Source organism: Nerophis lumbriciformis, linkage group LG36 (assembly GCF_033978685.3).
Source record: "Nerophis lumbriciformis linkage group LG36, RoL_Nlum_v2.1, whole genome shotgun sequence".
Taxonomy (NCBI): domain Eukaryota; kingdom Metazoa; phylum Chordata; class Actinopteri; order Syngnathiformes; family Syngnathidae; genus Nerophis; species Nerophis lumbriciformis.
Window position 1 is genome coordinate 6,122,501 of NC_084583.2, and position 12,397 is coordinate 6,134,897.

At 43.4% G+C, this 12,397-nt stretch overlaps 1 protein-coding gene across 2 annotated transcripts in view; it reads left to right on the top strand.

Annotated features, from left to right (window-relative positions):
- Positions 1-12,397, top strand: part of pmt (phosphoethanolamine methyltransferase) — a 53,906-nt gene that overhangs the window by 1,966 nt on the left and 39,543 nt on the right. For both annotated transcript variants that reach the window (XM_061930191.1, XM_061930190.1), the window contains exon 2: positions 1-141. This exon is cut by the window's left edge and continues 31 nt beyond it. In XM_061930191.1, the coding sequence (XP_061786175.1) occupies positions 1-141 (141 nt within the window). The remainder of the gene's footprint in view (positions 142-12,397) is intronic.

Below are 12,397 nucleotides of genomic sequence, written 5' to 3' on the forward strand. Positions count from 1 at the left end.
GCACTCCAAAGAGGCCACAGTGGAGGAGATGATGCTGGACTCGCGTGCCCTTGAGCTGACTCAGCAGGAACTGCCCGAGATCTTGTCCATGCTTCCTGGTCTGGATGGATGTCGAGTGCTGGAACTGGGGGCCGGCATCGGGTGAGCACACAATAGGGGGCTGCGTAGAGGCCTTAACAAGGGGCTACTGTAGGGACTTGCGTCGTGAAATGTTAATTATTAGATTAATTACTGCAGAGGACATTAGATTACTTTACAAACCCCGTTTCCATATGAGTTGGGAAATTGTGTTAGATGTAAATATAAACGGAATACAATGATTTGCAAATCCTTTTCAACCCATATTCAATTGAATGCACTACAAAGACAAGATATTTTGATGTTCAAACTCATAAACATTATTTTTTTTTTGCAAATAATAATTAACTTAGAATTTCATGGCTGCAACACGTAACAAAGTAGTTGGGAAAGGGCATGTTCACCACTGTGTTACATCACCTTTTCTTTTAACAACACTCAATAAACGATTGGGAACTGAGGAAACTAATTGTTGAAGCTTTGAAAGTGGAATTCTTTCCCATTCTTGTTTTATGTAGAGCTTCAGTCGTTCAACAGTCCGGGGTCTCCGCTGTCGTATTTTACGCTTCATAATGCGCCACACATTTTCGATGGGAGACAGGTCTGGACTGCAGGCGGGTCAGGAAAGTACCCACACTCTTTTTTTTACGAAGCCACGCTGTTGTAACACATGCTGAATGTGGCTTGGCATTGTCTTGCTGAGATAAATGGCAGCATATGTTGTTCCAAAACCTGTATGTACCTTTCAGCATTAATGGTGCCTTCACAGGTGTGTAAGTTACCCATGCCTGGGGCACTAATGCACCTCCATACCATCACAGATGCTGGCGTTTGAACTTTGCGTCGATAACAGTCTGGATGGTTCGCTTCCCCTTTGGTCCAGATGACACGATGTCGAATATTTCCAAAAACAATTTGAAATGTGGACTCGTCAGACCACAGAACACTTTTCCACTTTGCATGAGTCCATCTTTGAAGCCGGCGGCGTTTCTGGATGTTGTTGATAAATGGCTTTCGCTTTGCATAGTAGAGCTTTAACTTGCACTTACAGATGTAGCGACAAACTGTATTTAGTGACAGTGGTTTTCTGAAGTGTTCCTGAGCCCAATGTGGTGATATCCTTTGGAGATTGATGTTGGTTTTTGATACAGTGCCGTCTGAGGGATCGAAGGTCACGGTCATTCAATGTTGGTTTTTCAATGCTACATGGAGTGATTTCTCCAGATTCTCAGAACCTTTTGATGATATTATGGACCGTAGATGTTGAAATCCCTAAATTTCTTGCAATTGCACTTTTAGAAACGTTGTTCTTAAACTGTTTGACTGTTTGCTCACGCAGTTGTGGACAAAGGGGTGTACTCGCCCCATCCTTTATTGTGAAAGACTGAGCATTTTTTGGGAAGCTGTTTTTATACCCAATCATGGCACCCACCTGTTCCCAATTAGCCTGCACACCTGTGGGATGTTCCAAATAAGTGTTTGATGAGCATTCCTCAACTTTATCAGTATTTATTGCCACCTTTCCCAACTTCTTTGTCACGTGTGGCTGGCATCAAATTCTAAAGTTAATGATTATTTGCAAAAAAAAACAATGTTTATCAGTTTGAACATCAAATATGTTGTCTTTGTAGCATATTCAACTGACATGTGTTGAAAATGATTTGCAAATCATTGTATTCCATTTATATTTACATCTAACACAATTTCCCAACTCATATGGAAACGGAGTTTGTAGATTAGACACAATTGTATTGATTCCCTGGGTGTGTGCCCTCAAGGTTCCACTAGCAGATATCAGGTATGCAGACCGCGGCAATAGCAGCAGGTACCTCAACTTGAGATGTTTGGAGATTAGAGCTGGCTGTCTCCCAACTAATTGTTACGCTTTAATTTTCAAGCAAAAATTGGAGTTACAAGCATTCCCCGCCATTTAATGTCGCAGTGAACCTTGCAAGATCTGACCAAAACATCCGGTCTTGCTCAATAGTATTAGCTTATAGAGCGTGTTTGATTGATTGATTGAGAAGTTTATTGACATTTTAAATAATTGAATCCATGTAATGATTTAAAAAGGCAAATGGATGGCACAAAAAGCCAAAAGACTTGTTTCCATTATGGTCCATTAAATATTCATCACAATTGATACATTCAATAATAAAAGATATATAACCTTTAACACGTATATGATTTTTTTTTTTTAAATTGATAAATTATGTACATATACACAGTATACATGTCAGGTGATTTGAAAAACAATACATACAAAAAATGGGCGGTACTATGTACCGTATTTTTCGGACTATAAATCGCAGTTTTTTTTCATAGTTTGGCCTGGCTCCAGTGCAACTTATATATGTTTTTTTCCGTCTTTATTATGCATTTTCGGCAGGTGCGACTTATACTCCGGTGTGACTTAGACTCCGAAAAATACGGTACCTGACTATACACATTAGAGATGCGCGGATAGGCAATTATTACATCCGCAACCGCATCAGAAAGTCGTCAACCATCCACAATCCACCCGATCTAACATTTGATCAGAACTGCATCCGCCCGCCATCCGCCCGCACCCGCCCGTTGTTATATATCTAATATAGACGATGCAAGGCATTAGTGAGGTTATAAAGCTTTTGCCTGTTAAAGAAAGGAGACTGATCCAACGCAGCACAGACATTCGCGTGCCACGCTGTCACGACCCAGACGCACACCAGTGCGCAATCATATGGGAGCCGCGCTGAGCGCACCTCCAAGCGCGTCTCGCTGCCGGCGACGGCCGTGTATATGGGCCCGACGCTCCAGCGCCATCCATTTTCAGGGCTAGTTGATTCGGCAGGTGTGTTGTTACACACTCCTTAGCGGGTTCCAACTTCCATGGCCGCCGTCCTGCTGTCTATATCAACCAGGGTGAGCCCCACCCCTTTCGTGAGCGCACTGCGCGCGGAGTGACCCCTGTTACGCGCCCCCGGCAACAGGGGTGGCGGGCAGGTAAACTGCGCGGGCGGAGCGCGCGGAGTGACCCCTGTTACGAGCCCCCGGCCACGGGGGTGGCGGGCAGGTAAGCTGCTTACCTGCTGCGCGTGACACCGGCCGCGGCGAAGGCGGACGAGGCGGGGTGTCGGTGCGGTGGGCGCGGTGGTGACCCTGGACGTGCGTCGGGCCCTTCTCGCGGATCGCCTCAGCTACGGCTCCCGGTGGGGCCCTCTCGGGGGAAGGGGCCTCGGTCCCGGACCCCGGCGAGGCGTCGGGGGCCTTCTCCGCTCCGTAAAAGTGTCCATCTCTTTTTTTTTTTTTTTTCTGTTGTGGCATATGCAGCAGGTGCCTGCTCGTTTTTCGTATGTGGGTAACAACATTTAACTATGTATATATATTTCCGAATTGGTTTAACTGCCACCCGCCTGAATCTATTTAAAATCTAATTTTTTTTTATTTCAATCGCCCGACCCGACCCGACCCGACCCGCTGATCAAATCTAATTTTTTAAAATTTCATCCGCCCGATACGCGGATAATCCGCGGACTCCGCGGTTGTGCCCGCAAACCGCGCATCTCTAATACACATGTTGACTCCAAGAGTGTGCAAAACAGAATGAGAAAATATGTATACACTATAGCCACATATAAACCTGTTTGATGCCTCGGAAAGTTGCTGGGGATCAATTTTGGTTCAGATCAGGTAGAGGTTGAGCTGAGCCATGATTTTATGGCAGTTTTAAAATTTAGTAGGCAAGTTCGAATCTTAAGGTCTGTTGGTAGTGCATTCCACTGTGTGGTGGCAAAATAGTACAATGCATTTTCTCCCATGAGAGTCTTGAATTTGGGGGTGACGAGGTCTGAACTCCCTCTCGTGTAGTACCTGTGAGCATCATTTACTCTGGTGAAATACTTGGACAGGTACTTGGGGACAGTTTCTCTGAGTATTTTGAATACCAGGCACATTGCAATTTGGTGTACTCTTTCCTCAACTCTAAGCCATCCCAATTTTGTAAAGTGGGCTTGAGTTAGGTGAGTCCTGTATGGGAGGTTGAGCAGGAGTCTCACCTGCTTGTTTTGGGAAGTTTGCAGTTTTGTTTTTAGTGGCTTGGGGGTACTGGAGAACCATGAGGTGCAGGCTTGTCAAAATGACACTATGAGGGCAACGGCAAGGGTCTTAAGTGGCTCCTACTATGAGATACGCTTACGACGCAGAGTTCAAACTCAAGGCAATCAGTCACGCAGTAGAACACAGGAATAGAGCAGCAGCAAGAGAATATAACATAAACGAATCAATGGCCCGTAAGTGGAGGAAGCAACAAGATGACCTGCGCCAAGTAAAGATGACAGAGTTTCCTAGGGAACAAAGCAAGATGGCTACAGTTGGAGGACAAACTCGAACAGTGGATTGTTGAACAGAGAACAGCAAGTAGAAGTGTCAGTACCATCACTATTCGAATGAAGGCAACAGCGCTAGCAAGCGAACTTAACATGGATGATTTTAAAGGCGGTGCTTCTTGGTGCTTTCGGTTTATGAAAAGACGTAATCCCTCCATCCCCACACAAACTATTGTTTCACAGCAACTGCCAAAAGACTTCCAAAAAAAGCTGGCTACTTTCCGCGCATATTGCAAAAACAAGATTACTGAAAAAAAGATCCGGCCAGAGCACATCATCAACATGGACGAGGTTCCACTCACCTTTGATATTTCTGTGAACCACACTGTGGATAAAACAGAAGCACGTTCAGTAAATATTCGCACCACGGGGAATGAGAAGTCGTCCTTCACTGTAGTTCTAGTTTGCCAGGCTATTGGCCAGAAACTTCCACCCATGGTTATATTCAAAAGGAAGACCTTGCCAAAAGAAAACTTTCCAGCCGGCGTTGTCATCAAAGCTAACTCGAAGGGATGGATGGATGAAGAAAAGATAAGCGAGTGGTTGAGAGAAATTTACGTGAAGAGACCGGGTGGGTTTTTTTCACACAGCTCCGTCCCTATTGATGTACGACTCCATGTGCGTCCACATCTCATATGGTGTCAAAAAACAAGTGAAGCACACTAATTCAATACTCGCCGTCATTCCAGGTGGATTGACAAAAGAGCTCCAGCCACTAGATATTGGTGTCAACCGGGCATTCAAAGCTAGACTGCGAACTGCGTGGGAACAGTGGATGACAGAAGGCAAACACACGTTCACCAAGACAGGGAGACAGTGCCGGACGACATACGCCACTATCTGCCAGTGGATCGTAAATGCCTGGGCTGATATATCAGTCTCAACTATGGTCCGAGCTTTCAGGAAAGCAGGAATTGTCACTGAAATGCTAGACAACAGCAGCGACTTCGACGAGATGGAGCCGGGCATTTTGGATGCCGTATTCGCCCAACTATTTAATTCGGACACTGAAGAAGAAGAATTTGAGGGATTTGTGGATGAGGAATAACTTCAGAAAGTGAGCTTTACATTTTTATTTTGTGTGTTGTGTTGTGTGACATTAACGTTTGAGCAACGTTGAGTTATTGATATTGTTATTGCTCTGCTCTATTTTTGAGTGTTACTATTTTGTGATTGCACTAACGTTTGATTTACCGTAACACGAGTAAAACAGCTGTTTATTCATTTTGGGAGTGAACAGAGTTGTTAGAACGCTGGTTTGTAATATATTAATACAGTTTGACTGACCTATCTGACTGTTTTGTTGACATTCCCTTTAGCGCAGCTCCATCTAATGGATGCATAGGTGCGCCTTATAATCCGGTGCGCCTTATATATGAACAAAGTTTTGAAATATGCCATTCATTGAAGGTGCGCCTTATAATCCGGTGCGCCTTATAGTGCGGAAAATACAGTAGCTAGGAGTATCTTTTTTCAGGATGTTGGTGTTCAAATCACCGATCAGTCTCACTTCAGAATTGCATAAATCAGCTGATCCCTCGTTTAGCTGTTCTTAAAATGAGTTTTGAGTTGGGGGTCTGTACAGGGAGCCAAATAACAGAGGTTTGGTTTTGGGGAAAATTATATGTACCCCGCCTACCGAACGAATGCAGCTGAGATAGGCTCCGGCACCCCCCGCGACCCTGAAAAGGACAAGCGGTAGAAAATGGATGGGTGGATGGATGGATAGATATCGAGCCACACTGCCTCTATATCACTTTGCTCCAAATCATCCCGTACATTAAAACAGATATATTAATAATAAATAATAATTAATTACTTTTGTAACGCACTTTATATTTGTTCAAATCTCAAAGATATCAGATCTTACATACGTACAACCCCCCCCCCCCCCCCCCCCACTTCGATTTCTGTCCCTACGGACTACAGTATAATTGACAATTTCTATCTCAGAGTCCTCAATTGAACTATGAAGTCTGGTCTCAGAAAAGCACAGAATCACCACCTTATCATTTCCAAAGATCAGTCTGAGTTTGTTTATTGTTTATTGTTTATTGTTTATTGAATGGATCCCCATTAGCTGACGCCAAGGCGACTGCTAGTCTTCCTGGGGTCCATATAGGACAGGGGTCGGCAACACGCGGCTCCGGAGCCGCTTGCGGCTCTTTGATCACTCTGATGCGTCTCAGCTGCATACTTGCCGACCCCCCCGATTTTCCTGGGAGACTTCCGGATTTCAGTGCCTCTCGCAGAAAACTCCCGGGATTAATATTTTCCGATTTTCAACCTTACAATAATAATAAGGGTGTGCCATGATGGTACAGCATTTAACACACATTTTGAACCAAAACCAAACAAGAATGACAAACACATTTCGGGAGATCATCTGCACCTTAACACAACATAAACACAACAGAACAAATACCCAGAATCCCATGCAGCCCTAACTCTTCCGGGCTACATTATACACCCCCTCTACCACCAAACCCAGCCCCCACCCCAACCCTGCTCCCTCACACATCAACCCCCCCCCCTCCGTGCGTCGGTTGAGGTGGGCGGGGTTTGGTAGTAGAGGGGGGTGTATAATGTAGCCCGGAAGACTTAGGGCTGCATGGGATTCTGGGTATTTGTTCGGTTGTGTTTATGTTGTGTTACGGTGCAGATGTTCTCCCGAAATGTGTTTGTCATTCTTGTTTGGTGTGGGTTCACAGTGTGGCACATTATTAGTAAGAGTGTTAAAGTTTTTTATACCGCCACCATCAGTGTAACCTGTGTGGTTGTTGACCAAGTATGCCTTGCTGTCATTTACGTAAGCAAGCAGAAGCCCCATAGAACGTGTGGCTGGGCCGGCACGCTGGTTGTAGTGGGCGCTAAATGCTGTACCATCATGGCACGTTCGAGAGAATAGTTGCCCTGAAATTCGCAGTCTGCCGGAAAAATCGGGAGGGTTGGCAAGTATGACGCTGTCAAGCGCCATTCATATAAAACTCGCGGGCTGCACTAACATTCACTTTTCATATTAAGGTGTGGGCTGCGTGTCTGAGACCCTTGGTTTATACATAGCACAAAGCAAAAAAAAACTTTGTATGCAGTGTTATTTCATTTAAAATTTCAAAAGATTTTTGTGGCTCCCATTGTTTTCTTTAATTTGTGAAACTGGTCAAAATGGCTCTTTGACTGGTAAAGGTTGCCGACCCCTGATATGGGAGCATACAAAATTCAAATACAAAGAATACATGCTTTACCAGGCATTAAATATACAACATAAGATAAAAAGCTAGTTAAAACCAGTATTAAAAATTCACGTCATGTGGGCAGCTGCAATAGGTGTATCTTCAAAGCTGTTTTGAATGACAATTTACTTTGTGAGAGATTAATGTGAGATGGCAACCCATTCCAGAATGATGATGTACATGACTGTATGTTTGAGGAGATTGGTCCTGGGAGCAGGAAGTGCCAAATAGCCATTGCTGGCATTCCTGGTGTCATGAATATGTGTTAGTTGATTTTAAAAACTGTTTGTAAAAGTAATCTGGTGATTGATCTAAAATGATAGTTCTAAAGAACATAAGAAGACTACAATGCATCTTTTGTTCAACAGACAACCAGGACAGGTGTGAATGCATAAATGAAATATTAGTGCACAAATAACATTTAAGTACCAGTCTAGCCGCTCTGTTCTGAACAAGTTGTAGTTTGTTCAGGACCATATTATAGGACAGTAATTAAGATGACAGAAACCAAGGACTGTATGACTTGACCCATTGTTGAGGATGTCAAGAAGGTGGAGCACTTCCTGACCATGGCTAAACCTCTTCCCATTTTCATTGAAATACCATCAATATGATGTACTTGCGTTCAGATAGGCTACCATTAAAACACACTCTCTGTGATCTTCCTGATAGATAGCTCAACATCCAAGAAAGTGACATCAGTTTTTCCCACACATTCATTTATTTGTGGCGGCCCGCCACGAAAGAATTACGTCCACCACAAATGGATTTTTCGGCTTTTGACTCGCTCGACCGCTCATAAAAGCAATGGGATTGTCTGTGAATGTTGCTTGTAGTTACACCTCTGGTGCAGTAGGTGGCGGTAGCTTACTATGCATTGTAACTCCGCCAATAGCACTTAATTCACCTGGTGGGCCAGAAGAAGAAGAAGAAGAAGAAGAGGGACGGACGGACGGACGGGATCAAAATACTCGCCGGCTACTTTTCATAATGATGGCGCTTCCTACGTTTCTACCTCAAACGTCCAAAAGCTGCTGAAAGCCTTGATCCAGGATGCCATGGGGAAAAAAACTTAAATGGTGCCTTTTGGCGATAGTTAGCAGCTTGGTGGCTCATAGCCGGCTAGCTAACGCTTGCTAGCGTGGTAGCATTGCTTCATTTTTACAGGTGTTATAGGTAAATAGGTTATAGCTGCATCGCTTGCGGCTCGTCATATATTTAACGTTAATCCGCGATTTCACCGAGCGTTTCCCTGACGGTGAGCAGCCTGACGCTGCTTCATTAACACTGCCGCTGTTTGACTCGGGGGCCGGGGCAGACGCACGTAGTAACAGTCACGTGTTTTCATACCGACGAGCTAAAGTGTCCAGGTTATAACCCTGTTGTCAATAAACACACATGGACTGAAGCTAAATTGTCCACTGTCCACTGCAGCATGTGAATGCAATGAAAATAATAAAATCTGAGCCAACCAGCTGTTAAATTGTTGTCCAGGTTAATATTTTGGCCATTAAAGGCCCTTCATTTCAAGATTTCAACTGTGATCGGGCTTTAAACAGGTGGCTGACCTGTTCAGATGAGTGTAATGCTACTGGTCAAATAATGTGAAATAGCATTTAATTTTACTAGTATGCAATGCCATTTAAATGTAATTATAGATAATAATAATAATAATAATAAATACTGTGTAGTGTTGTAAATAGTCAACGGGAAGAATTTTAGTAAGATATAAGCCATGAGCACTACACAGCCAGAAAAAAACCTAGGCAGGACAAGTAAAAATATTGGGGCAAGTAGATTTGAGAAGTCAGGCAAGTAGAAAAAAACCTTAACGTTGAACCCTGCATGTGTTGAGCTGCTGCCGCTTAAGGTTAGACGGCACTGTACATAGAGCGGTTCTGCTCGTTAGTAATAAATTCTAATGTTGGATGTTCACTCCTTCACACAGATGAGTATAGAAAAATATTTTCAACGGCCGAAAAGGGCTCGACTTGGAGAGGAGGTAGGCCTACAGTCCGGACCACAGGTGCGACCAGTTCAGCAGCAGCAGGAGGAGGAGGAGGAGGAGGTTGACTGACTGTGGCAGGACACCTCTGCCTCTGTTTCACTTCATGTTGCTGGTAAATAATATGGTTGTAGTAGTAGGCTAAAGTTAAATTATTTAGTATTCACTCATTAAAGGGGCAGAGCTTTAAGAGACATTTTAGCTTTTATATTTTATAAGATATATTTTTTGTAAGAACCACAATTAATAAATATATTTTAGTGAATCACTAATTGTTCAAATCTGTATATAAATATGTACATAAAATGTTGTAATTATATTCCAACTCTGCGTTCTTCTTGGTCATCGCCGCTGCCGCCGCCACCCGACCACACCACCACAAATAGATGCCTGTCCTGTGGGAAACACTGGACATACTATTAAAACCATATTTTCTCAGTTTGGAGATCATTATGTTGTGATCTATGACATCGAATGCCGCACTAAAGTCAATCAGGACAGTACCAACCATCTTCTTGACATCCATTTGTGACAACCAGTCATCAGTCAGCTGAGCTAGAGCAGTCGATGTTGAGTGACCTTGCCTATAAGCATGCTGGGAACACGACATCAGTTTGTTGTAGGTAAAGTAATCTTGAATTTGTTTGAAAACAACTTTTCCATTAATTTACTAAGAACAGGAAGTATGCTTATTGGTCTACTGTTTTTACCAGTAAAATCTTTATTTTTGTCCTTGGGTCAGGGGTGGGCAATTAATTTTTACCGGGGGCCGCATGAGCAACACGAGCACTGCTGGAGGGCCACGCCGACAATATTTAAATTAAATTTTGCTCAAATTATTTTTGATATACTGTAAGATAAATAATAATAACAATATTATTTTCATTTAACCTAACTTATCTTTATAAAAAAGCCATACTTGCCAACCTTGAGACCTCCGATTTCGGGAGGTGGGGGGAGGAGGATGGGGTGGGCGTGGTCGGGGTCGTGGTTAGGGGCGTGGTTAAGAGGGGAGGAGTATATTTACAGCTAGAATTCACCAAGTCAAGTATTTCATATATATATATATATATATATATATATATATATATATATATATATATATATATATATATATATATATATAATACTTGACTTTCAGTGAATTCTAGCTATATATATATATATATATATATTTTTTTTTTTAATTATATATATATATATATATATATGTATATATAAAAAAAGAAATACTTGAATTTCAGTGTTCATTTATTTACACATATACACACACATAACACTCATCTACTCATTGTTGAGTTAAGGGTTGAATTGTCCATCCTTGTTCTATTCTCTGTCACTATTTTTCTAACAATGCTGAACACCCTCTCTGATGATGCATTGATGTGTGGCACGCACAAAAGTGCTTTAATCAAATGCATTAGAGTCTGGAATCTTCCATCTCTCCCTAGCATGGCCCAAAACCGGTCAATCTTTGCTTCCTGAGGAGGATCTTCAGTGCCAAGCACTTGGTAGTCCACTACTTCTTCCCGGAGGCTATCCAGGTCCAATCGCAGCTGCGGCTTGGAACTTGCAAGCTGTTATGAGAGTAGCGTATGTGTGTGTGTGGCCCTTTAATAGGTGAGCATGTGAGGTGAGTGACGTCAGTGAGTGTGTGGGCGACAGAAGAGAGGGAGCGGTAGCGTAAGTGCGGACGGGACTAGTTTGTTTTGTTGTTGGATTGGCTGTGTGCAAGCTATCAATAAAGCAAGATTTGCAACTAATTGCCGGACTGGTGCTACAAAGCGTATTTCTTCATCTTACTCGTCGTCGGCGTCGCCATGGCTATATCTTCCTCGTTCTTCTGCTTCGTCTCCTTGTTGTGTGCGCAGTTGTGCACTGCACTCTCTAAAAGCCGTATATGTTATTGATGTTATAGATGGCAGTATTGTCCTGTTTAAGAGTGTCACAACATTGCTGATTACGGCAGACAAACTGCTTTACGGTTTGTGTGTTGTTGCCGCGCTGGGAGGACGTTAATGAAACTGCCTAACAATAAACCCACATAAGAAACCAAGAACTCGCCCTCGATCATTCTGCAGTTATAATGTGATTGGGCAGGCACGTTGTTTATATCGTGGTAAAGCGGACTCAGGTCCGCATGGAGCTGGAGGGGTGTGGCCTCCAGCTCCGCCTGAATTTCGGGAGAAAATTTGTCCCGGGAGGTATTCGGGAGAGGCGTTGAATTTCGGGAGTCTCCCGGAAAATCTGGGAGAGTTGGCAAGTATGAAAAAAGCAAATGGCTTTTGATGGTTTTATTTTAAACACTTTCTTCCACAACACTTCCTGGTGTATATACAATGCAAACATTTCAATTTCTGTCACTTAACCTGCATCCTCTTTGTTGTGAACATATCACGCCTGTAAGGTGATTGGCGAAGAAGGAGGAAGCGTTGCTGTTGTGGAAATGAGGAGTGAGGATAGACATGCGTGTGGAAAGAACGAGATAAGTTGAGCTGTGTTAGTATAGGTTGCTCAGTAAAAGTTTAAAAAGAGCGTCAGACTTGGTGTGCACTTCTCCTGGACGCTACAATTGGTGTCAGAAGTGGGATGAAATGCCTCCCAGTTCGCCTTGCCATCAAACCTGGGAGTCTTCATTGAGGGCGAATTCCGCGCTAAGCAGCGTGCGCTGCACCTGTAGACGCTGCCTCTCTCCTCCCTCCCTCTCTCTCTCT